Genomic DNA, 27577 nt, shown 5'->3' with positions numbered 1-27577 from the left:
GATGCTCAATTTCTCGCCCTTTTGCCTTGTAGAAGCCTCTTTATCTTGGCTCCTGGGACCCTTTGCCACCACCTAGTGGTCATTGTTACCTATTTCCCTTGCTTTTGAACTATGAGAGATGTTCCAAGTTCATCTTAAACATTCCCTGTCCAAACCTTGAAGGAACTATTTCTCTAAAAGAACTTTGGTTCCTTTCAATAGGAAATTATATTTAGAGGCTACATTCCAAGTACTAAGATTGCTTATTGCTCAAATTGACTGTCATTTGTAGGCCTTTTTAGTGAACAAAGCTCAGAAATATATGGGGATTTTTCATCATGTCATTTAGATAATTCCCATGAAAATTCAGGATGCTAGAGAGATTTTACTTCACTTCATCTATCTTAGATTTGTGTTTTCTTTCTCTGATGTTGGAGTTCCAGTTTTCAATGACATCAATATAATTGTTTACAGTCTTGTGCCACTTAATGACATTTTGTTCATTAGTGCATAATGAGCTAAAAAATTCTTGTCACCTAGTATTTTTAATATCTTTTTTGTGTTTTGATATGTTTAGATATATAAACATTTACAATGTTACAATTGTCTACAGAATTCAGTATAATAATAATATCTTATAGGTTTTTATCCCCAAAGCGATGATATACCATATATGAATACCTACGTGTGGAAATGGCTATATTTTCTAGGTTTGTATAAGTATACTCAATGATGTTTACACACTAAAATTGCCTAAGATGTGTTTCTCAGAATTTATTCCCATCATTAAGCAACACACGACTATATTTATGTTATTTAAAATACTTTCAGGAATGTATTCCTGAAATGAAATGAAATTCTCTTGTCTTTAAGCTATATCCCACTAAGGTATGTTTGAAATAATTCATTTCTGTGGTTTGTCACCAACATGATATCACAGGTTGTTTCATTTTTGCTTTCAATATTTAGGTGTTACTTTTTAAAGATTTTTTTGTTTATTTTACAATTATTTAAATATTTAGAAGAGCCAAAGTTAATTTGTAAAAATAAGATGTTTCTGTTTTCTGGTACTGGTGATTGAACCCAGGGCTCCTATCCACTGAGCCACATACCTAGCCTCTTTATTTTTTATTTAGAGATAGTTCTCACTAAGTTGCGTAGGGACTTGCTAAGTTGCTGAGGCTAGCTTTGAACTTGTGATTCTCCTGCCTGATTTTGAAAGAACTCTAGCTTTTGTCCCAGTTCTGTCTACCCTGATGTTACTCTCTTTTATAGTTAACTTTTAAAATTTATTTCATTATGTATTCTGCTATTAAAAAAATAAGCAAATGAGAAAAGGGATATGTAGCTCAGTGGTAGAGCACTTGCCTACCATACATGAGGCCATGTGTTCAATCCCCAGCACCATAAAAAGAAAAAGAAAAGCAAATGATTTTTACATCTAGCCATGATAGCTTTATATAGGTACTGGCTTCACCTTCCCAACTGAAACAACTAAAATAAATATGAAAAAACCCCACAAACAGATAAAATTTGAAGATCCAGCAACATCGAAGATCAAGCAACAAAGAATGATTCTGGAAACATAAGGAACAAATGCTGTGAGCTCTTTAGTAGTCCCAGCTTTTACTATGTTAAGAGATTCCCAAGCCATGACAAAGAAGGGGAAGTCAGGCAGAACCAGAGGATACCATGAATTGAGAGATGGTGCTGAGATTCCAGGAAAACCAAAGTGACTAGAATTCACAGGGTGGAGTACCAAAAGAAGGTTGCTACATTGAGAGACAATTCTGGAAATCTGTGAAAGGCTCTCTTAGTGTTCAGCAGGGTATTGATCTGCACATAAGTGTGATGAAACTGCTTAGCAAGTCAGAGAAACAATCTTAAGTGATTAGAAGGAACAGGTCCTAACACAGGGACCAGAATAGCACCTGGAAAAAACTATCTAAGGAAGTTGGGTAGAATAATCAGAAGGGTGTTACCTCGGACTGACTATTACAATTTATGTCATACCTAACAAATATTCAGACCCAAGAGAATCAAATTGTTTCCAGTAATTTAATTGTATACGAAATATTAAGAATAGTAATTCGTAATGTATGGCATCGAATCAAAGCTTACCAGGCATGCAAAGAAGCAAGAAAAATATAATCCACAATGATGAGGAGAAGAATCATCCAATCAAAGCCAACTGAGAACTGGCGGAGATGTTAGAATGAGGTAATGGCATTTTTTTTAAAATTATTACTACTATATTTCGTGTATTAAAAAGGTAAAAAGAGATATAGAAGATATATTTTAAGAAAATCAGACTTCTAGAGTTGAAAATATATGATAAACACAGGGGATGGGATTAATGCCAGAATAAGCATTGTGATGAAATTGTTAGTGAACTTGAGGACATAGCAGGAGAAGTACCCCAAATGAAACACAGGGAAAACTTCTTCTGTTAAAGAAAAGTGAACCAGAGCATCAGTGAGCTGTGGGACAGTTTCAAGTTGAGCGATGAGAGGTATTCAGAAAAATATTTTAAGAAATGATGGCCAAAAATTTTCAAAAATTTGTGAAAACTGTACATCTGCAGATCCAAGATATTAAATGGAACTAGAGTACAAAAAGCATGAATAAAGCTATATCAAGGTATATTATATCATAAATAAATTGCTCAAAACCAGTGATAAAGAGCAATCTTAGCAGTTAGAGAAGACATTTATGTAGAGAAGAACTAAGGATGACATCAGATTTCTTGTCAGAAATTAGGCATAAGAGAATATAGTGGAGTGATACCTTTAATATATTTGAAGAGTAATAATGTTGGCCGATAATATCATGCCCAGTGAAATATCTTTCTAAAATGAAGACTTGTACTGACATACAAGCTGAAAGAATTCACCCTACACTTGCACGAAGACAGCAGATGGAAATAATGGAATAAAGGAGTAAAGAACACTGAAAATGGTGACTGTGTGCATAAATATTTAAAATAATTTTTCTTATTTGAACATTTTAAAAAGTCATTGACTGTTTAAAGACAAATGTCAGTGTAGTATGGGACTTAGAAAACATGTAAAGTAAAATACATGACAACAGTATAAATCTCAGAAGGGTAGTAACTATTGTAACATTCTTATTGAATATGTGAAGTAATATAGTATCATCTGAAGGTAGATTGTGACAAATTAAAGATGTATATTCTAAACCCTGAAGCACTAAGATTAGAAAACAGAGTTATAGCTTAATAAGCCAATAGAGGAATCACTAAAAATACCGATAGTGGTATTTCTGCAAAAGAAGACAGAAAGAAAAGAGAAAGAACAAAGAACAGAAGGAACAAATAGAAGATTATATTAAGCTTACACCTATGCACAGCAGTAATCCTATTAAGTGGAAAGTATCTAAATACATCAGTTAAAAACAGAGATTGTCATATTGCCTAAAGAAGCAAGACCCAAATAGATGTCTAAGGGAATAACACTGTAAATAGAAAGGTATCTCATGTTAAACACTAGTCAAAGGAAATCTGGAGTAGCTACATTAAACCAAAAGAGGTTGTGGGGCAAAATATATCATCAGGACTAAAGAAAGTTATTTCCTAATGATAAACTAATCAGTCAAGATTATATAATAAGCCTAAATGCTTGTACTTTTAATATTAGACCTTCAAAATACATGAAGTATAAAAATTGATAGAATTATGAGGAAAATGATGAATCCTATAGATTACATTTAGAGATTTCAATATCCTCTCCTCAGCAATTGGCATAAAACGAAAAATAAAAGTAAGGTTGTAGAAAGTGTGAATGACATAATCAATCCATCCATTTGAAATTAATTGACATTTATAGAAAACCCCCAAGGAGCTTAGTACACATGGAACATTTACCAAGATAAACTATATTCTGGATCTTAAAAAAATTATCAGTAAATATAAAAGTATTCAAAGTCAGGCAAAGCTTATTCTCTGAACACAATAAAATGAGAAATCAATAATGGAAAAATCTGGAAAATTCTCAAATATTTGAAAACTTAAGTGCCAGGCTGCTAAATACACACACACACACATATATATATATATATAAATGAACAACACAGTACATTTATTTTTATGTGGTGCTGGGGATCGAACCCAGTGCCTCACACATGTGAGGCAAGCACTTTACCACTGAGCTACAACCTTAGCCCCCACTGCTAAATAATTTTTGAGTCAAATAAATCAGAGAAGAAATTCATATTTTGAGTTGAATAAAACTGAAAACAACATATCCATTTGTGCAATGTCACTAAAGTGTTATTGGAAAATTTATAGCACTACCAGGCCCAAGATAGCTTTATTAAAAAAGAAGTCTCCAGTCATTGACTTTAGTTCCTACTATGAGAAACTAGAAAAGGAAAAATAAGTTAATCTCCAAGTAAGCAAGAAAAAAAGATATAATAAAGACCATAAGTCAGTAAAATTTTAAAAAAGGAAAATAAGAGAAAATCAATGAAACCCAAAGCTAGTTCTTTAAGATGAATAAAATTGATCAACATCTAGTGAGGGAAATAAAAGAGGAGACACAGATTACCAATATCCGCAATCAGAGAAGGGATATAGCTACAGATTTCACAGATACTAGACTGATAATGGGGATATTATGAACAGTTTATGTTAATTAACTTGACAATTTAGATGAAATGAAGAAATTCTATTTAAGCCACAAATTGCAAAAGTTCACTCAAGAAAAACAATTTCATAAACCTTGTTGACTATTAAAGAAATTGAAGGTATAGGTAAAAACCTTTCTACAAAGAAAAAAATATAAGACCCAGATAGCTTTATTAGTGATCCAATTAAACCTGTAAGGAAGAAATGATACTAATTCCTAATAGTATTAGTAATACTAAACCCTTGTAGAATATTAAAGCAAGGAAATATTTCTCCTATGAAGCCAGTGTTATCACTACACCAAACCAAGACAAAGATATAACAAGAAACGGAAACCACATACCTCTCATGGGATCTCCAATGAATCTGTACAGAAATTCTAAACAAAAATTTAAGTCAAATACAATATGTAAAAGGAAAATACATCATAGACAAAAACTAGACTGATGATGGGGATTTATGTCAAGAATCCAAAATTTATTTAACATTTGAAAATCAATGAAATTTACCACATTGATGTACCTAAAAGCACAGTCTTTGTGTTTAGCTCAAGAGATACAAAACAAGCATTTAAAAAATATAGCAGAGGGGGGAAATGTTGGGGAGTAATATTGGCCAAATTATATTGTTATTTTGTGTGCATGTACAAGTAGGTGACAATAAATCCCATCGACATGTAAAAAAAAATCAGCCCTGATTATTATTTAAAAATTTTTTTTAGATGTTGATTGACTTTTATTTGATTCACTTATTTATATGCGGTGCTGAGAATCAAACCCAATGCCTCTCACATGCTAGGCAAGTGCTCTACCACTGAGTATCAACCCCAGCCCCTCAGCATTGATTATTGATGTTGAAAAACAAACAACAAACTAGGAATGGAAGGGAGCTTAAAACATCCTCTGAAAAAATGCAGCTAACCTCATACTTAATGGTTGATAATTGAATACTTTTCCCCAAGATCAGAAACCAAACAGAGATGTCCACTCTCATTACATCTATTCAGCATTGTACTGGGGTGCAGTAAGGAAAAAGCTAGTATACTAAGGCAAGAAAAAGAAATAAAATGCACTCAGATTGGAAAGGAAGAAATAAAATTCTCTTTATTTTCAGATAACATGAATATATATAGATACAATCTGGTATGATCTAGAAAAAAGCTATTGTAAGGTTGACAGATAAAATTTACATCTAAAAGCAATTATATTTTCTATATATTAACAATGAATAATTAGAAATTGAAATTTTAAAGATTTCCATGTAAAATAGAATAAAAATATGAAGTATTTAAACATAAACGTGGCAAAAACTAAAATGTATATATTAAAAACTATAAAATATTGCTGATAGAAATTAAAGAGAACCTAAATGGAGAGAGATACCTAATTTATGAGTCAGAAGACTAAGGTGTCCATTCATCCCAGTTTAATCACCAGAGTCAACATTATTCCAATCAAAATCCCTGCAGAGTTTTGTAGAAAATGACAAGCTGATTGCAACAGACCTAGAATACGTGGCTTCAAGACTTAATCTAGGGCTGGGGATGTAGCTCAGTGGTAGAGCGCTTGCCTAGCATATGCAAGGTCCTGTGTTCAATCCCTAGTACCATACGAAGAGGAAAAAAAGAAAAAAAAATATTCTAAAGCCACAGTAATCAGGATTGCAGACAAAACATTGGAACAGAGCCAAGAATTCAGAGATAGATACACAATATATATGGCAACAGTCATTGACAAAGATGGAAAGACAAGTAGAGAATGGAAAGTTTTTTCAGCAAATGGTACTGAAATTACTGCAGATTTATATGCAAAATATTGATCCATGCCTTGCTTTAGACACCTGAATTAACTCACAGACTTAAATATTAAACTCAAAACTACAAAACCTCTAGGAAAAAAATAAGAGAAAAAATTTTGTTGAACTTAGATTCGGCAAAGATTTCTTAAATTTGACAACAAAAGCATTAAAAAGGATTTGACAATGTGGGATTCATGAAACTAAAACCTCTGTAATTCAAAATACACTTTGAAGTGAATGAAATAGACAAAACACAAGCTGGGAGGAAATTACTGTAAAGTATTTATCAAGACTTGCATCAAGAATATATGAAGAACTCTTAGAACTCATTAGAAAAAATATAGTCCTGTAAAATAACACTTCATCAAAGAAGATAAACAGATAGTAAATACATTAAAAATGCTTGACATAATTATCAGGGAAATGCAATTTTGAAGCATAAGAGTTACCACTACACACTTATTAAATATCTAATATTAAAGACAATTGTGCTGAGTGGTTGGAGAAGAGATGGAGGAACTGGATGGGTACACAGCTGGTGGGGATATAAAGTGGTAGAATCCACCAGTCATATCCAACCATTCTTTTCCAAAGAAAAGATAAGTTATATAGCAATAGGAGGAATTTTATATCAGTGTTCTTGGCTATTTTATTTGTAAAAGCCCCAAACTGGAAAAAAATCCAAATGTCTATCAATAGATGATAGACAAATTGTGGTACATACATATAATGAAATGCTACTCAGCAATAAAAATAGATGATAGATAAACTGATGTAGATGAATCTCAAATTATGCTGAATAAGAGAAGCCATAGAAAATACAATATATTATCCCATACACATAAAACTTGAGGAATACAAAGCAATCTATTAAGATAGACATTTTGCTGGAGGAATGGGAAAGTGGGGGGCAAGAAGGAAGGGTGACAAAGGGCAGAATTACCTAGAGAATGAGAATATTTTTGGACGTAAAGGATGTGTATATTGATTATAATGGTGATTTCATAATTTCATGTTAAAATTTATCAAATTGCACACTTTAAATACATGTAATTTATTGCATGTCAATTTTACCTCAAAGCTATAAGAAATAATATATTCATCTTTTTTCACTTTCTAAGATACAAATAGTATTCTATAAATATTTTTCTCTACTTCATTTTAAAAAAAATGTATTCTGGAAACCAGCTTTTAGCAGTATTTAAAATTATTTTCTTTCTTCTTTGGTTTATTCAACAACTTTCATTGATGACGGTTGTTTTAGCCTTTTGTGACCATCTTGTATTATTATAATTAATGCTTGAATAACATAGTTTTGTAAATACAAGTTTTAAACATTTGTTGTTGTATTCCCAGTATCTTTAGAAGTTAGGGCTGGGGGACTATAGCTCAGCAGTAGAGCACTTGCCCTAGATACCCTTCCCCAGCACTGAAAAAGTTAAAAAAAAAAAGTGGGGCTGGGGATTTCACCCAATATTTTCTAGTACTTGTTTATTTTCTATTTTTACATTCATGTTTCTTATCCATTTGTAGTTTATCTTTTGAATAAGTAGAGAAAAATCCAATTTTATAATTTTTCATGTGGTAACGCTACTTATTAGAAGTCTATTTCCGCCCAAACTAACTTTTATTGTACCCCAAATGTCCAGTTGGTTCTGTTTCTGGATTCTCTATTCTGTCCCACAATCTCTATGTATTCCTGGGCTTGGACGAGGGTACATGAATTAATTATATAGTCTGCCCTCCCTGTACCCTTCATTGCTCTTCTTTTTCAGTGCTTTCCTGCTTATTCTTGTTCTTTTGAATTGACTATATTCAACTTGACGACAGATTTTTAAAGATCCACAGATGTTCATTCCCTCCCCAAGTTAAACGTCCCCAGTTTCTTCAATTTTTAGCACGTGCTTTTCGGGGGCTATTCATGATTCTGTTCTTTTCCACAAGTCATGCAACCTTAAAATGTGGCATCCAGAAATGAAGCCACCGGCGTGGGGTGATAATGACATGATTCCTTAGGGTAAGGCTTTTTAAAAAGAGTGTCATCCACAATTGGAGAAAGTAACAGGACTGGAGTGAGCAGGGAAGGAAAGCCCAGTCCGAGCAATAGTCCTTTAGAAGGGAGCAGGAGAAGCTTCTCCTCTTCTGTCTGCACTTTTGGGGCAGGTACCTGGTGTCTCAACACATTGACAAAAGGGTTTTGCTCTGGGAAGGGCTGGGAGGCCTGACTTTCTCCTTTTTCCTAGTCTCTGCCTATAATCCCCTTCTGCTAGTTCCCTGGCTTCCTCCAGGGCCTTCTAAATCGCCGGTCCTCTCCCAGTTCAGGGGACAGGTGAGCCTCTTTCCTTCTGGAGTCCTTTCATTTGGACTCTTCCGCTCCTCCTGCTGTCCCCCGCCGGGCTCCGCAGTTGGTTCTTTCCGCTCCCGGCCCCGCCCCTTGGCATCCTTCCTCTGCTCACTGCAGTCCGCCCAGGGGCTTCTTCTGATGATGCGTTTTACCTGCATTGGGCGGAAAGCACTGAGGTGGAGGAAGGCAAAGTTCACTCCCAGTACCCGCCCCCTGCACTGGGTCCTACCGAAGTAGGAAACGGCGAAAGAGAGGGTCCTGTGCTGTTCTGCAGGGAAGCGTCGCTTCCGCTCAGCTGTCCCTACACCATGGACTCAGTACCTGCCACTGTGCCTTCTGTCACTGCTTCCCCGGGGGACCCGGAGCTCCTGGGACCCCTGTCGGTGCTCTACGCAGCCCTCATAGCCAAGCTACTGGAGGTGACGGTCCTATTTCCAGGGAGGGACCCCAGCTCTGGCAGGCAGGTGGCTGAGTTCTGGCAGAGTGGGTGCACTGACTGTCGCGGCGACGGAGAAATGGAGTGTGTCAGGCCCAAGGCAGGCAGGACGTGACTGTATTGTTAAGTGAGGCCGGTGAGAGTGTACTTGAGCTTTCCCCACTTGCACTTTTTTTTTTTTTTTTTTTGACGGAATAGAGGTGACAACCTCATGGTATGTTCCGAAACGCAGCCAACAATCCAAACAGCTAACGTTACTAGAGGTCTTTTCCCTACGGAGACTGCTGGGGAATTGGGCCCAAATGACAGTTATCTCCTATTACTTGTAGAGGACGGTGAAAACAGGGAAGAGTAGGCAGGTGTTTACTGCACTGCCTTTGAGCAACCATTTAAAATTAGGCTTTGAATTTTATAGAAGGATGTTAAATTCAGAGAAGTTTATCTAAGCCAGTTGTCAAGAGTTGTCTGAAATCACATGTCACTTATGTGTTTATATAAGAGTGGAATGGAAGTAAGATTTAAAATCTTATACATATATCATCATTGTTTTTATTTGTTGCCATAAAATTAATTAGTTCTTTCATATATTTAAGTATTTGTCTTAAATGAATTTTTTAAATTATAAAAACCAGGTTATCTAAGAGAAAAGAATGATCCAGAGGGATTCTAGCCAGGTGTTAGACAATGTGATGATATAGGGCCTGTTACAAACTGGAAATGTATGCTCAATTTAAAGTATTTAGATTTGGGCTGGGGTTGTGGTTCAGTGGTAGAGCGCTTGCATAGCATGCATGAGGCACTGGGTTCGATCCTAAGCACCATATAAAAAACAAAATAATGTGTCCACCTAAAACTAAAGATACATAAATAAATATTTTTTAAAAAGTATTTAGATTCATTATACTTGAAAACACTACAAGCAAACAAAAAATATGAGACTGCCAGTATCCTCTCTCTTGAAGAAGCTATTGGAAAATATTGAGGAGGTGGATTTCTGATGAGGAGGTTGGTTTAGAATTGCCATGATTCTTTGTGACTGTTTTGTTATAAATTTAAGGTTTCCCATTTCTTCTAATTTGTCTGTTTCAGCTGTTTACTACATTGCCTGATGATACTCAACCTGGAACTGATTTTTATGGACTACCATGGAAGCCTGTAGTTTTCACTGTTTACTTTGGGATTGTATCCTTTGTCATTTTCTTTTGGAGAACTGCTCTTGTTGTGAGTAAATTAACTTACTTATACCTTAGCACATAAGCACAAGGATTATTTTATATAGTCACTGCCCCCCCTTTTTTTCTTTTTCAGTTGCTAAAACACAAATTAGTGGTTTAAGTCAAACTAACCTTATAAAATAATTTAGTGTGGGTGCATTTGGTAGAACTGGTAATTCTTACAGCCATCCTGACCAGTAGTTTCATATGTATCAGAAGTCTTAAAAGTGGGATAAAAGGTGGGATAGGTTAGATAAATATCCTTTTATGTAGCATATATGTCTAGTAATCTATCTTAAAGAAATAACTATGCTTTGAAGATTTTGGTAATGTTTTTCAATGGAACAGTGTATTAGATTGAAGACTTAGCACAACATAATTCATTTAGGGGTTATTGTATGTTCGATTAATGGAATAGTAGGCAGATTTATTTATTTCAAAGCTTTGAGGTACAGAAAATGCTCACAATTAAATGTGAAGTGGGAAAAAAAAGCAGAAACTAAGATTTAAATGTTGATGAACTGTATGTTAATATAAACACATATAAACGGGGAAATGCTGCAAAGAAATACAGTAAAATGAGAAAAAGGAGATGAGATAATTTTTCCAGTCTTTTATATAAATTTTTCCCAGATTTTATGATTTGATCATATGTTCAGAAAATACCTTTTTATTTGGAAGTATAGATTATGTGTTGTCCAAAAATCCATTAAATGTTTTGTTCATTAAGTTTTTTTTTTCCTGAGCAGAATTAGTCTATCTCTGTGTATGTGTGTACATATATGTATAAGTGTGTGTGTGGTGTGTGTGTGTGTGTGTGTGTGTGTGTGTATATATATATATATATATATGCGCTTATACATACTTATGTTTGTACTGTAGGTCATTCTGTTTCATAGTTATTTAACATAATTGGAAGAAAATTATTTTAGGTAAATGGACTTTGCATATGAAAAGCCTAACAGTTAAAGAGGCCAAAACCATTGGATACAAATCTTTTCAAATCTGAGTGTTCTTTTTCTGATTTCTTAATTATTTTAGACATATCATTGTTAAGATAAGTTTCCTCTCCTTGTACAATTGAGTGTAAAATCTCTTAAAAAGTATTCCCTTCTTAAATAGAAGAATCGTTTGCCTGGATTCCTGTGAGGAATTTTCTAATCTCATTGAACTTTTTCTCAGCTAAAAGGAAAAAGGAAATAGGATAAAGAGAAGGGAAAAACAGGAAAACGTTTTATATTTCTCTCTCTTGTTTCTTTCATTTCAAGAACCCCGGTACCTGTTTCTCTTTTCACTAGGTTATGTGGGATCTGGTTCCTAGCTTTTTGTTCCTCAGTTTCAGCATTTGACTTTGGAACTTTAGTTCCTACCTTAGATGACTGCTTTTATGCTACTTCCCATTTTCCTCTGTTGTCATTTTGAGTAAAAGGTTAGCAAGGCTATGAAATTAAAGAAATGTTCATTTCTTTCTGTGTTGAAGTTTTCTGAATGCAATTTCCTATTACGAAGATCCCATGGATGATCCATGGACACATCTGAGTATCCCATCACCATTTATAACATTTGAAAGTAATATGCTAAGTTACAAAGAAATTTAGTGATGTTTTAAAAAAAATTTCTGCTTAGGTTTTATTATCAGGCAGTTTATTGCTGTCTTTTGGAAATGATTGTTTTTGTCCTTTCCAGAATATGTTAATTGTCATTTCTCTTTTTGCTTGTACATTTTCTTCTAGCAGTCTTCCCTTTCAGATTTCTTGCTATATATTTAGTGGTTTGCAGAAATAAGATGATGTAGCCTCTTAGTTTCTAAATTCAGCCAATAGCCAAATTTAAATTGGAGTTCTAAGATGTTTTCTGGTGAGTGAAAGTGGCATATCTTAGTACAAAGATTATGCCTTTAATATTGTTTCCTCGGATTCCTTTTGAATAGTCATTGTTTCTAGACTTTATCCTGGTTATTTAGAATTGTCAAGTAAATGATTTTGAGTACACACACACACACACATACACATACACACACACATCTTTACTGTGAAATAAGGTACATATCTTAGTGTTTTTATGTCAGAGGCTATTTATGAAATATCACTACCAATTAAATTTAAAAGGCTTGTTAACCTTTACTTATTTTTAATCCTATAAATTATTATCCTGAACCAGAATGTTATTAAATTCTCACTTGGTTATGATTCTGACTGTTGTTTTAGGAATGCTGTTTCTATTGAGCAGATGTTTGACATCAAATTTAATCTTTTTTCTCTCTTCTAGGTAAAAGATAGAGTATATCAAGGTAAATTTTTAGGTTTCTTAAACTTGTAATAACCCTTTGTATTGGTGTTTGATGTGTGTTTTATGTATGTTAGAAGTAGATACAGTGACTTTTAATGTCTATTATCTTTTTTACCTCCTGAAAATTTTACTATTCCTAGGTTGCTAGCATGGATAATAGAGTGGATGATGATGGTTCCAGCTCTGAGATAGGAGATAAAGAGGAGGAACAAATTGTGGATAGGGAGATGATGATAAGTTTTAATTTGGGGCAGATTAACTTTTGAATATTGATGTAATGCAGATGTATTACATTTGAAGAGTATTTCTATGCTAATGATTTAATCATGCATTAAGTAATTGAGTAGATAATTTAAAGAACGGTAATGTGAATCAGTATGTTTTCATTTCTGTTTTTCTTTGCAAAGAATTAAATGATTCCATTTTCTGAAAAGAAAGTATTTTGAGAAGGGAGGAATATCAAGCTACAACACTTTACTGTATTTCCCATCTGTGAAATAAGCTTAAATTGAAATATCATTTTGGATGGGAGGGGTACCTGGGATTGAACTCTGGGGCACTCTACTGAGCCACATCCCCAACCCCCTATATTTAGAGACCAAGTCTCACTTAGTTGCTTAGTGTCTCGCTCTTGCTGAGGCTGGCTTTGAACTTGGGATCCTTCTAGCTCAGCCTCCTGAGCCACTGGGATTACAGGTGTGCACCACTGCGCCCAGCAAAATATCATTGTTCTTATATTTTTCTTAAATTTTAATAATTTTTATACTCTTATTGCTAATAAGCATAGATTGCTTTTTAAAAGCATAATAGTTATGCTAAGAAGTATTTCCTCATAGTACCATATAACATGTCTTTGCTTTTAGTAGATTGAGTAATTGAATTTCATTTAGTGATTCTAATAATCTTGTGTATTTCCCCCTTTTAGTCAATGAACAGCAAATTTCCAAAAAGGTGAACAATTTCATGAAAGAAAATGAAGAACTAATGCAGAAATTGTCAAATTATGAACAGAAGGTATAATTATTTTTTTGTTTCTTTCTCCCTTGGTTCTAGCTTGAATCATTTCTACCTGTTTTAATTTAAAAATAATATTTTAAAATTTTAGTTTCATTATTTCCTACAAATCATCCAAATTCTAAGCAGTCATATGTGTTGAGAGCCACAGCCAAAGGGGCCCCAGCAAACTTCCAGCTGCCAGCAACTAGCTGCCAGCTGATGATTGGCTCACAGCGGCCCCAGCAACATCTAGCTGATTGGCTCCTCTGCGGTGATGTTCATTGGACTGTTTCCCTGCCCTTCAGACTGCCAGCTGATGATTGGCTCACAGCGGCCCCAGCAACATCTAGCTGATTGGCTCCTCCACGGAGCTGCTCATTGGGGGACTTCTTTGGCTCCGCCCACGCAACCCAGCCAATCTAATTTGTAGTTCTAAAAATAATTTGTAGTTCTAAAAATAAAGTTAGTTTCTTTTGACAAGTGGCTCCTGAATTGTGCCCAGCCAGACTGCGGCACATATGTATTAAGTACTGCTTTCTTCTAGAAAGGGTCACTTGTCTGGAAGTAACTTGTATAGTAGCACTATAATTTGTGTATCTTAATTCTGAATGCTTTATTTACATAGATAAAGGAATCAAAGAAACAGGTCCAAGAGATCATGAAACAAAATATGATTCTTTCTGATGAAGCAAATAAATATAAGGTAAAAATCTCTTCTTTGGGGGGAATTACATTCTAAACTCAAAAGTAAATGTAATGAATGAGTAATCTTGACACCTTTTTTTTTCCAGGATAAAATGAAGCTTCTTGAAAAAGTTAAAGAACTTCTGGATGAGAAAGCTAAAAATCTTCATGTTATGTTAGAATCTGAGAGAAAACAGAAAGCTAAGAATCAGGACTTGGTAAGAGTTTTGCTGCTAAGTGTTACTGCAATTTGGCTTTTGAAATATTTTGTAAAATTGGTTAAGTTGAACTTAGTCCAGCTGTTAACTAAAGTAAGATTAGGAGTCAAGGAAGTTGAACCCACTTCTGCCCATTTTGTGGAACTTTTAAGTATTGATACAACAAATTATTTTTATGGGCCTAGGAAATATTTTTATTCTCACTATTTGTTGAAAGAGCATTTATCACTAAAACCCCTAGGCAGTCAGTCTTGGAAAAGCTTCATTAGAATGTGTAAATGCTTTGAACTTAGCTTTTTTTTTTTAAAAAAAATGGTGTATTTCTTATGTTTTCTACTGTTATCCAGACAACTACTAAGTTAATAAATGCCAATGGAGAAAGTGGATTTTTTGAAGAACTTGAGGCTCTTAGAATCGAGTTGGTAGCTACCAAAGAAGAACTTGCCACTTTCAAAGAAAGGACAGAAAAACTTCAAAAAGAGCTTTTGGTAAGACAAGTAACATAACTCCTAATTCATTCATTTCTACCCATCTTAATTCCCTTTCAAAATGTCCTATAGAAACAAGTCCAGAGCCATAACTTAAACTAAATTTACAAGTCTTTTTGAAAAATTCCATTGTTATAAATCTATTCACCATCTCCTTGCTTGTTTTGCTAGGAATCTTTATGTTAGAAGAATGCTTTTAATCTCTAGTCTTTTAGTAAAGGAAGCGAAAAACTGCTGTTAAAGAGAACTTAAATCCCTTGAGAAACAAAAGTAAAGGCTAATAAAATTATTTCAATTTTGTAGTAACCTGTGACCATACATACATGCGAAAGTATATATGTATTACAGTTTCCAAAGTGTTTTTCCTATTATTCTGAGGCAAGTGAACATATAAATGAAATTATACTCTTTCCCTCTCCACTGTAAGATTTTCAACTTAATTTATCTGTGTTTCAGGTAAAAGAGACAAATATGGCATCTCTTCAGAGAGATTTAAGCCAAGTTAAGAATCAACTTGATGAGGAAAAAAAGAAATTATCCCACTTCTTAATAAAAGAGGATAAGTCTGAAGTACCAACAAACAGAAACATCTGCTTAGAGCCACTTCCTATTGAAGTAGATAAAAACACTGCATCCCAAACGGACCAAATACTCAAGGTCAACATGAGCAACCAGACTCCACAAATTCTTGTTAAAAACGCAGGAATTCAAATTGATATACAGACTAGCTGTTCCTCAGAAAAAGTCTCTGAAATAATTAGGCAATTTACTGAAATAATTGAACACATACAAGAACTTCATGCCGCTGAAATTTTGGATATGGAATCCAGACATATTTCAGAAACTGAAACTTTAAAGAGGGAACATTATGTTGCTGTTGAGTTACTGACAGAGGAGTGTGGTACATTGAAGGCAGTGATACAGTGTCTGAGACCTAAAGAGGTATTTATTTTGTTGTTTTCATGTGGGGGGAGTTTCCACTGTTGTCAACAATCTGTTTTTAAGCAAAAATTTTAAAAGAAATTTGGGAAATATCTCTTCTTAAATTTCCCCATTGTATTAGATAATAGAGTTCTTATGTAAATTTGCAACTTGTTATGGTTCTTAAATAATAACTATCTCTTCTTACTATGGTAAAATCCATAAGGAAAAAATTATAGACTTGTTATAAATCATAGATAGTTTCATTTCAAGTATGCTTAGATTGAGTTTTTTTCTTTTTCTTTCCTTTTTTTTTTCTTTTTACAGCATTATAACAGCAAAATAGTTCCTTGGGTTCTGTTTTTATTAAAACAAAAATATTTATGTATGTTGTTTCTTTTTTCTAATTAGGGATCCTTGATACCTGAATTAACGTATTCTAATGCTTACCAAACTAGAGAAATATATTCCAGTGGTAAGTTATATAAAATTCTGGAATGTTTATAGTATTTGATTAAAACGTGTTATTTTTGTTTGGAGAGGGTATGTTTTTTTATTTTTGTTTGTTTCTTTGTTTAACAACAAATGATTGTTTTCTTTATTTTAGATTCTGGATCAGACTGGAGTCAGGGAGTTTATCTTACACAAAATCAGGGATTTGACACAGCATCAGAAGGACGAGGAGAAGAAGGTGAAAATTTAACAGAATCATTTCCAAAGAAAATAAAGGTATATATTTTAATAAACTTAGCCTGTATAATTTCTATGTTGAACATTGTAGTTTATTTAAAGTTATATACTGGATCTCTGAAAAAACTTGTATAGCAAGAAAGATTGAAGGAAGGGAGAGAGAGAGGGAGAAAATATGCTGCCCTCCACACCCTCCTTTCTTCCAGGATTAGTGAGTGACCAGATCTTTTTGTCAATTCTCTGTTAACTAGATATTGAGGAAAAAGGATGTTGGAAGTAGCATCCCTGGTTGCTCAAACAAAGTCTAGTACAGTCTACCCATCAAATAGAAGCAAAGAGTAGCACTCACCTCATGCTTCAAATGAAAACAGGCTAAAATAAATGACTTAAAAGAAAAAAAAATCCATGAGAATCTATTTCATTTTATTCCCATATTCCACAGATAATAAAATACAATATATTAAATAATTATGTTATGAAGATTTTAAAAAATAATTTTTATTATTGGTGTTTTTGTTTGCCAAAATTATAAAAGTAGTCTCAAGGAATGGAAGTTTTTCTCACAGTATTTTTTTTGGTCAAATCAATGGCTAATCATTAAATCTGGGAAGAGTACATTAGCTAAACTGAAGGAACTTAAGAGATGAAAGCTATGGAAATCATAGACCATCTATTGCAATTGACTTAGCTCTCCACAGGAAGAAGGCATTTAGTAAAGGTGCCTGGAGTTTCTTTTCTGCAGTTGCTTTTCTAAATCTATTTTGCTTCATAATGCTATATTGCTTAATATTTATTTTTCTTTGTAGCTCTCATTTTTTCAGTATTTGGAGGAGTTGTCATAACTTTGGCTTTTGGATTTTGGTTTCTAGGGATTACTGAGAGCTGTTCATAATGAGGGCATGCAGGTGCTTTCTCTTACTGAGTCACCATGTGGTGATGGAGAAGATCATTCTATTCAACAGGTTTCAGAATTTTGGCTAGAAGAGAGAAGAGCTTACCTTAAGATCATCTCATCTCTTAAGGATTTAATTACCAAAATACAAGTGCAAAGGGAATCTGAGGTACCCAAAGAATATTATATTCTATGTAGCATTGTTATTTTTAATGACAATAATGAACTTTGTAAATTAAATTCTTTTTTATATGAATTTTCACATAAATTATTGTATGTATTTTTGAGTCTGAAAATACATACGTTCTTTTAAATACCTATTTTGGTTAGTGGAATGTTTTAAAAACATGCTTATTTGAAACCTAACTTTTGTTATTTGTACTCTGCTAGGTTTATGATAATTCTCAATCTCATGAGAGCCTCCCGGACTGGCGAGGGGAATTTCTACTTGCTCTCCAACATGTTTTCTTAAAGGAGCGCAATGTTTTGCTAGCTGCATTTCAGACTGAACTGACAGCTCTAGGTACTAAAGATGCAGTTGGATTATTAAAGTGTTTCGAACAGCGAATACAAGAACAGGTATCAAAACAAAATTTTATTTTAAAGAATACTATTTTTAATAGTAATAAGAAAATCAGTTGCTGATTTGTTTTAGAGTCTTAATTTAAGTATGAAGATTAGCATTTTTAACAGGGGTCACTAGGAGTATTAAGGAGAAGAACATTACCTTTTGTCTTATATTAGAAAGTAAGAAAAACTTAAAATTAATGAGCTAGTCCTCAAACGTGGAAAGTTAAAAAGAACAGTAAAACCTAAAGAAAAGAGAAGGAATAAGATACAGTCGCTTCTCATTATTTGCAGTAGTTATATTTTATAAACCTACAAGGAGTCATTGCTCCTGTGGGAAATACAGGAATAGATTACTGCAAGCCTCAATCACAATATTTTCACCAACCAGTCAATACATGATCTTATTTTCTGTGTGGTTGTGTTTAAAGAAATCTTATATGGGGAGGGGAGAAGAGATGTATCTCAGTGGTAGAATGCTTGCCTAGCATACTCTTGGCCCTGGGCTCAGTACTCAGTGCCATTAAAAAAAGAAAAAAAATACTTTCTGTGTTGTATATTATTCATTAATGTTTAACACGGCAAAGAGCAATCATACAGAAGCTTATCTAACACAATTTTCTCCTTAAAGCACATCACAGATTTCTTGCACTTAGGAACACCAAGCCCTTCACTTGTGGGCCATTTAAAACCATGAAATCACAAATAAAAAGCACAATATGGAAAAACAAGTTACTAAACAGGACATTTGTGTACAATATGAGAGCTAAAATACAAAGGTAGAGTATGCCCTTGTTTAACTCAGCCAGGAACATGTGCATGAGGAAATTTAAATTTTTTACTACTCTAACTATGTGTGACAAAGCAATACAAGTATTGATTTGAGGGTTACAAAAACTTTTTATCAAGTAGACAAATCTGAAAACACAGGATCCATTAATAATGAGGATTAACTATAATAAAGTATAACCAGTACAATATAGAGGATAAAACATTAAAAATTGGTTCCTTGAAAATGCTAATAAGAAAATCTTTTCTGGAGAATTCATTATGATTTTTAAATGTTATAAATGAAGATGAGATCATAATTAAACATGCAACAAATAAAATAACAAAATATTATAAATTATTTTATTTATAAAAATAAAAAAAATTGAGGTGAAATTTTTAAAAAATCACTTATCAAAATTCATGCAGGAAGAAATAAAATACCTGAAAAGACCTACAACAGAATCAAATCAGTAGTTAAAAATCTTCTCACAGGGCTGGGGTTGCAACTCAGTGTACATTGATGGATTAGATCCTTAGCACCACATATAAATAAATTAATTAATTAAAGGTTTTTGGACTGGGGATGTGGCTCAAGCGGTAGCGCGCTCGCCTGGCATGTGTGCGGCCCGGGTTCGATCCTCAGCACCACATACAAACAAAGATGTTGTGTCCGCCGAGAACTAAAAAATAAATATTAAAAATTCTTTCTCTCTCTCTCCCCCCCTCTCTCACTCTCTCTTTAAAAAAAAAAGTTAAAGGTTTTGTGTCCATCTACAACTAAAACAAAAATTTTTTAAATCTTCTCACAATACTTAGTACCCAGGACTTGTTTTTTTTAAATATATTATCCATTTAAAAGAATTAGGAATCCTTTTGAATCTGGTGATTCCAAGAATAGAGTAGGAAGACAATAAGGTAAACCTGGAATCCCTCATTTTGCCAGCATGTAAAGAATTATTCAAAGAAATAAGGGAATATGACAGAAGGTCACAGAAGCTTGTTGAAGGTTCCCTCACTGGCCAAAGTTAGAAAATTAAAAGATCAAACAAAATGAAAGTGACAGATTTTAAAGTTAAGAGTAAAATAAGAATTCATGATCTCATATAGATGGATATATATTATCACAGTTGAATGCCAGCTATTAAATGTAGAAGGAACAAAGGAATTATAAGATCATACTTTATTCAACAATATAGTAACGATCAATTCAGCAATAATCAACAGTGGATGCTAAAACTAATGTGAAAAAGTTGATAAGAAAAGTAAAATTCCTAAAAGAGCATTTTTAACTACAAAAGGAAAAACAGTAACTTTACACTGAAGAAACCTTGCAAACCCCACCCAAATGATCAGAATCAATATTACCAGTAATGAGGAAAGAAAGACATCAAGTACTTCCTAATACGAAGGAATTAATTTGTTGTACTTCTATGAAATGCATAATCAGAATCCACTTGGGGAAATATGAGACCACAACCAACTGAGGCCACCATGCATCTATTAGACTGGGCACAATAAAAAATAGTGACTCCACCAAGTGCTGGTAAAGAGGGAGAGAAACTGCATGTCACATACATTGCTGGTAAGCAGTGTAAAGTAGGACTGCCACTCTGGAAACTAAATCTGGCAGTGTCTTGTAAAGGTAAACGTACATCTGTTACACAGCCTAGCAGTCACACTTGTAGATATTTAATCAACAGAAATGAAAACTTGTGTCTATTTATGAACCTATTTATGAATGTTCACAGTAATTTTCTTTGTAATAATCAAATACTTGAAACAACCCAGATGTCTTCCAGTAAGTGAATGGATGGAGAAACTGTGATATATTCATACAATGAAATACTATTCACCAATTCAAAAAGGAACAATCAATACCCTAAACTTCCTGTGTGTTATGTAACTTCTAAAAATGACAAAATTATAGTGATAGAGAACATATCAGTAGTTGCCAGAGGTTAGGATTAGGGAGAGAGGGTAGGACTACAGAGTAGTCTCCGTGGTGATTGAAATAATTTGTACCCTTATTGTGGTACATATATATGAACCTGTTCAAGTGATGAAATTTCATAGTACTGTATGCCAAGAGAAAAAATGAGTACATGTAAACAAATGAAATTTTATTAAAACCTATAGTTTAAATAGAATTTTATCCATGTCAGTTTCTTAGTTTTGATAATGTGCTCTGATTATATAAGCTATTATTGGGGAAAGCTGGCTGAACCCCTCAAGTACTTTGACTTACATTAGTCCAAAAAAGTTTTTTTAAATTAATGGACATGTAACAAAATAACCTGTCTGTACTCTTTAAAAAATTTAAGATCACAAAAGACAAAGGAATGAATCACTTTTTTTTTCTTAAAGAACTTTTGGCAAAATTTGAATTAAACTCTCTATACCAGATAATATTATGATAAGTTAATTACTCTTTTGATCATTGTACTGCAGTTATGTAAAAGAATGCTCTTATTTTTAGGAAATACACTACAGTATTTAGAGGTAAAGAAGCATCTATCTGCAAGAAATCTTCCCACATTTTAGACAAGAAAAATAATGAAATTTTTAAAAGAAAAAAACTTTAGCATGTGTGGTTCATTTATTCTTCAGACTTCTGGTTGTTAATTTTATTATCTTTACAACTCTCTTCACTTGATTTTTTCTTTTCCTTTGTTACAAAAAGGGTATTGAATATCAAGCAGCTATGGAATATCTCCAAAAAATAGACAGAAGAAGCTTATTATCTGAAATTGAAGTACTACGTGCTCAAATTAATGACAAGAAAATGACCTTGAAAGGAGAACAAGAAAATGATAAACCAAACCTAGGTATGTTACAAAACAGACTCATATAATTACACAAATGGGTGAAAATGTTTCACTTTACATTATTATTACTCAGTTAAAACATTTCCTTTTAGTGGTATTGATTTCTCATTTTCATAACATTAATTATATTGATTACTGTAGTGGCTAGAGGATTGTCAAATTGGTTTTAAACAACTGTATCTAATTTTAAATACAGTAGCCTTACCTTGACCAAGTTAAACAAATTAATTTCATGGTCTCTTTTTGCTTGTTTGTTTTAATTAGTTATACAGAACAGTAGAATTCATTTATGCACTTTGATATATCATGCATAGATGGGATATAATTTCTCATTTTTCTGAGTATACATGTTGAAGAATCATATTGGTCATGTAGTCACATATATACATACAGTAATAATATCTGTTTCATTCTACTATCTTTCCTATCCCCAAATTTCCTCCCCTCTTCTCCCATCACTTCCCTCTACCTAATCTAAGGTAACCCTATTCTTTCCTACTAACCCCCACCTTATTGTGAATTAGCATTCACAAATTAGAGAAAACATTTGGCCTTTAGTTTTATGGGATTGGCTTATTTTGCTTACCATGATATTCTCCTACTCCAACCATTTTCTGGCAAATGCCATAATTTCACTCTTCTTTAAAGCTCTGAGTAATATTCCATTGAGTATATATACCACATTTTCTTTATCCATTCATCTGTTGATTGACACCTAGGTTGGTTCCATAGATAAGCTATTGTGAATTGAGCTGCTATAAACATTGATACAGCTGCACCACTATAGTGTGCTGATTTTAAGTCCTTTGGGTATATAAACCAAGGAATGGGGTAGCTGGGTCAAAGGGTGGTTCCATTCCCAGTTTTCTGAGGAATCTCCATACTGCTTTCCATAGTGGTTGCACCAATTTGCAGTCCCTCCAGCAATGTATGAGTGTATGCCTTTTCCACCACATCCTCGCCAACATTTGTTGTTGCCTGTATTCTTGATGATTGATTGCCATTCTGACAGGAGTAAGATGAAATCTTAGAGTAGTTTTGATTTGCATTTCTCTAATTGCTAGAGATGTTGAACTCTCTTAAAGCTGTACATTAAGAAAGGTGTTTTACATACTAGAGGATAACTACCTAAAGGAAAAGGAAATCCATAATGAAAGTAGCCATTTCTTTTTTAATCCCTCTTTTTAAAAATTTAACTATAACAACATATAGAAAAGTGAACAATTCAACTCTTCAGTATGACATTATTTTTTAAAAATTTTTTAATATTTATTTTTTAGTTGTAGTTGGACTTAATACCTTTTTTTAAATTTATTTATTTTTATGTGGTGCTGAGGATTGAACCCAGGGCCTCGCACATGCTAGGCGAGCACTCTACTGCTGAGCCACAACTCCAGCCCCAGTATAACATTATTATATGAATGTCTGTGGAGGAGACATTGCTTGTGTTAAGAAGTAGAACATTGCCCACGTCCTAAAGCCGCCCCCTCTTTAGTAACTTAGAGGTTATCCTGATTTTTCTTTAGTTTTATTACTAATTTATATATTCCAAAATCATATATGTTAGTTTTTCTATTTTTGAACTTTATCTGTATATTTTATGTCTTGCTTCTGTCACCTTCCTGAATTATCCCAACTTACTGCATTTATCTATAGTTCATTTTTGTTACCATATAGAATTCTCTTGTTTGGATATTCTACAACTTATATAATATTTCATTCTGTGGTTGATTAGATTTGGATTGTTTCTGCTTTTTAGCTATTAGAGTCAATGCTGTTGTGGACACTGTTGCAAAGTGTTTCTAATGCAGTTGTGCTTATGTCTTTCTAGGAGTGAAATTGCTGGGTCATAGGATTCATATCTTTAAATTTATTAGAGAACACCAAACTATTTTAAAGAGTAGTTTTGTTAGGGGCTGCGGTTGTGGCTCACAGGTAGAGTGCTCACCTAGCACATTGGAGGCCCTGGGTTTGATCCTCAGCACCACATAAAAATAAATAAAATAAAGATATTGTGCCCAACTACAACTAAAAAATAAATATTTTTTTAAAAAGTAGTTTTGTCAATTTGTGCATGCACTAGCAGTATGTGAGAGTTATGTTATATACAACTTTGCCAACTTTCCAATCCGTTTGGTGTGCAGTACATAATTGTAGTTTTAATTGATTTTAATTATTCAAGTGGCTTAGTGCTTTTTCATATGATTATCAACTATTTGGATTATTGTTTTTGTGATACGCTTGCTTGGATCTTTTCCCCACTTTCTGATAAAAGTCTATTTAATTTAACTATAAATGGAAATCGTTATTAAATTCTTATCGTATCTATTGAGGACACATGCATCTTTAGTAACTGTTTCATGTAGTGATGATAGAAACACCTGTGCTTTTGCAGACTTTAAAATCACAACACAAGCTCAAAATTTGTCATTGAAAAGCTGAATCATGTTAAAATTCTTCAGAGAAAACAGGTATAATAAGTTAAATTAAACATATCCCTGTAGACAAAGGCTTAATTGAAAAGTTTTAAAGGTAATTAATATTGTTTATATAGAATGCTATTGAAGTCTTATCTCTGTAGATTCATGTTTATATGTGTAAATTATTAACCTCTACCCCTAAGAAATAGTTTTAAAAGCTAAATTGACATGATTATCATCTAAAGTCAATGTTATGTCCTTCTTGTAATATCATTCTTACTAATTGTAATGTCTATTGATGAACTTTGCTAGAATTTTAAGTAAAAACTTTTCTTATTAAATATGTAGTGTTACATATTTATGGTGGGATAGAAAAACAAGAGAGTAAAAATCACATCTTGAGTCACATAAATCCTAAAATAATGACTATTTAACACCCAAGTAAATATGTCTACAGACCTTTTCAATGTCCATATGTACATAAGTATATTTTTTGTCATAAAAACAGGATCCTGATGCATATTTTGTAACCTGTTCTTATTTAACATGTATAAGATTTTAGTTGGGGGATTGAACTCAACCACTCTTTTATATTTTATGTAAAGACAGAGTCTCACTGAGTTGCTTAGCACCTCACCATTCCTGAGGCTGGCTTTGAACTCATGATCCTCCTGCGCCACTAGGATTACAGGCTTGCACTACACACCTGGCCGAGATTTAAATTCTTGAGTTTGTTTTCATTGTAACAAATGTGTATTATGGAAGTTTTGGTTCGCTTTTATTGAAAAAAACAAGATCTCAACTGGAGTTTGGACTTCCATTTCTGGAACAATTATAAAAGTAAAGTTCCTAAGGACTGTCTGCAAAGAGAAGCCAAACAAAAGAAGCAACCATTATAGTCATAGATACATGAATGACTCCTACAAGTACTATGTGCGATTTTCAAAAGTTCTTGGAGGGCTGGGGTTGTGGCTAACTGTGTGAGGCACTGGGTTCAATCCCCAGTACCACATAAAAATAAATAAATAAAAGTATTGTGTCCAACTACAACTAAAATTAATAAATAAAGAAATTGTTTTTTTATTTTTTTATATATTTTAGTTTTAGGTGGACACAATATCTTTGTTTTTACATTTACGTGGTGCTGAGGATAAAACCCAGTGCCTCATGCATGCTAGACAAGCACTCTACCACTGAGCCACAACCCCAGCCCCTGTTGTTAAACTTTTATTATTTTCATAAATACTTCTGAAATCTTGGCCACTACCACTATGAGGAAAACATGCATAAAGTTTATTTGTATTAAACTTTGGGGACTGTAATCCTTTCATGATTGCTTTGCAGTTATCTCCTATGCTACAAATCAGTTCTTATCAATAAAATATTTATAAACCAAATAGGAGTTACTAGGTTAAATTATAAATATTGATCATTTTTTCTTTAGAACTTTTGGAATATACTGTGCAGCAGAAGCAGTCTCAAATTCTGGAGATGCAAGTGGAGCTCAGCAATATGAAAGACAAAGCAAGTGAACTTCAAGAACACCTGAGTTCAGAAAAAATGGTAGTTGCTGAACTAAAAAATGAACTTGCGCAAACGGAATCGGAACTTGAAACAAAACTCAAGGCACAGCATAAGCATCTAAAGGAATTAGAAGCATTCAGGTATACCACACTTCCTTATTACAAACGTGTATTAGTGAAGGAATTGGAGTAAATTTGTCATAAATATTATGCAGATATTATAAAAATAAAATACATGTTGTTTAAGTAGCATGTGATTTTGTTATTCATAGGAAAAAACTACAGTAGAGGGTGAAAATCCCCAATTTTTCCAAATTATAAGTTTAAGATTGTTTTGGCCCAATCTGTATTGTGGCCCTCAGTTCTATTTGAGACTTGTATAAGATATACTTGTGATCTTTATTTTACCTGCAGCCAATATGAACTTAACCTTTATGATCTCAATATGTTTCAGAATTTAGTTAGCTAAAATACACAGTATTTGAAGATATAACGCTTATGAAAATGATATATTTGTTGGTGTAAATACCAAGGTATTTCGTTTGTAAAAATGCATGACAATTCCCATGTTCAGTAAAAGACAAGGGAAATGTTTTGTTAATATTCTTTTCTAGAAACAGATTGGATAATTGTTACATTGGTAAATAATGGTAGTTGTACTACTAGGAACAGGTAATTTGAAATAAACCACAGTTAATCCTTAATCTCTTAATAGTTTATATTTTTCTATTAGGTAGTTTATAATATGCCTCAGCCCTTTAGTGAAAATGTTGCCTGTTTCTCTCAATACATAGAATAGTTTTATGAAAGTTCATTTATTCATTTTATTTAGATTGGAAGTAAAAGACAAGACCGATGAACTACGTTTACTTAATGAAACACTAGCAAGTGAACAGAAAAAATCAAGAGAGCTCCAGTGGGCCTTAGAGAAGGAAAAAGCCAAATTGGGACGCAATGAAGAGAGAGATAAAGAACAACTTGAGGTATTCTCTTTGCCCTTCTATTTTTGGAAAATCTAAACTCTTGAGATTTTTCTCTGTCTAAAATGTCAACCTTAATCGCTGGGATTGTGGCTCAGTGGTAGAGCGCTTGCCTAGCATGTGTGAGGCACTGAGTTCAAACCTCAGCACCACGTAAAAATAAATAAATAAAGGTATTCTGTCCCTCTATAACTAAAAAGATATTTTTTAAAAAATGACAACCTTAGACTCTTGTATGTGTTGAATATTGTTGTAGTGTTATCTAAACTGAATTATGAAGAAATGTTAATGGTACGATAAATTTTTGTTACATCCAAGGAAGCAGACAGATTGCTCTGCTGCACCATATTTTTGGGATATGAATTAGTACACACACATTTTGATAAATAGGGCAGTTATGTCGGTTTAATACTAAAGTAGTTTTTTGGTTCCTGTTTCCTCTTAAAGAAGAGTAAAAAGAATACTTTCCTGGTACCAGGAGCCCTTCTGTTATACTTCAAGAAGATTTAAAATGAACATTGGGGGCTGGAGCTGGGGCTGGGGCTCATGTGGTAGAGTGCTCACCTAGCATGCGTGAGGCACTGGATTCGATTATCAGCACCACATTAAAAAAATAAAACAAAGGTATTGTGTCCACCTATAAATATATATAAATATATTTTTAAAAAACTAAAAAAAGAACAACATTAGGCTTTTTCAGAAACTTATTCATACAGAAGTACTTAACAATAAAAAAACACTATTAATATAGTGAAACTGTGAAGCAAAAACACATTTTTAAAGGTTGTTATTTGGAGAAATGTTCCCTGCTTCATATTTAACTATGTAAGATTAATATTTAAGATTAAAAGTGTTATTATTTTACCAAGCTTTTTCGGGGGGGGTGCATTGTAACAAC

General features: G+C 33.3%; 2 protein-coding genes across 7 annotated transcripts in view; both read left to right on the top strand.

The window, feature by feature from the left end:
- LOC308658981 (transport and Golgi organization protein 1 homolog) overlaps positions 1–27577 on the top strand; it is a 50578-nt gene that overhangs the window by 7879 nt on the left and 15122 nt on the right. For 3 of the 6 annotated variants that reach the window (XM_081311936.1, XM_081311937.1, XM_081311935.1), the window contains exons 3-7: positions 10291–10422; positions 12684–12705; positions 13630–13718; positions 14326–14403; positions 14492–14602. In XM_081311936.1, coding sequence (XP_081168062.1) covers positions 10291–10422; positions 12684–12705; positions 13630–13718; positions 14326–14403; positions 14492–14602 — 432 coding nt within the window. Of the gene's footprint in view, positions 1–8911; positions 9185–9204; positions 9338–10290; positions 10423–12683; positions 12706–13629; positions 13719–14325; positions 14404–14491; positions 14603–27577 lie in introns of those variants that run through there. The other 3 variants (XM_081311939.1, XM_081311938.1, XM_081311934.1) reach the window with 3 other exon arrangements.
- LOC308658489 (A-kinase anchor protein 9-like) lies at positions 15754–25892 on the top strand (the record flags this gene model as incomplete). The annotated part of the gene is made up of 7 exons (XM_081311209.1): positions 15754–16032; positions 16423–16486; positions 16619–16740; positions 17571–17762; positions 17984–18172; positions 21612–21756; positions 25621–25892. 7 exons carry the CDS (start codon positions 15754–15756, stop codon positions 25890–25892), a joined length of 1263 nt encoding a protein of 420 aa, XP_081167335.1.

This window comes from Spermophilus citellus, assembly GCF_964194105.1.
Source record: "Spermophilus citellus genome assembly, chromosome: 10".
Lineage (NCBI taxonomy): Eukaryota > Metazoa > Chordata > Mammalia > Rodentia > Sciuridae > Spermophilus > Spermophilus citellus.
The sequence above is the reverse complement of the archived record's forward strand: the minus strand, read 5'-3'. Positions and strand labels throughout refer to the sequence as shown.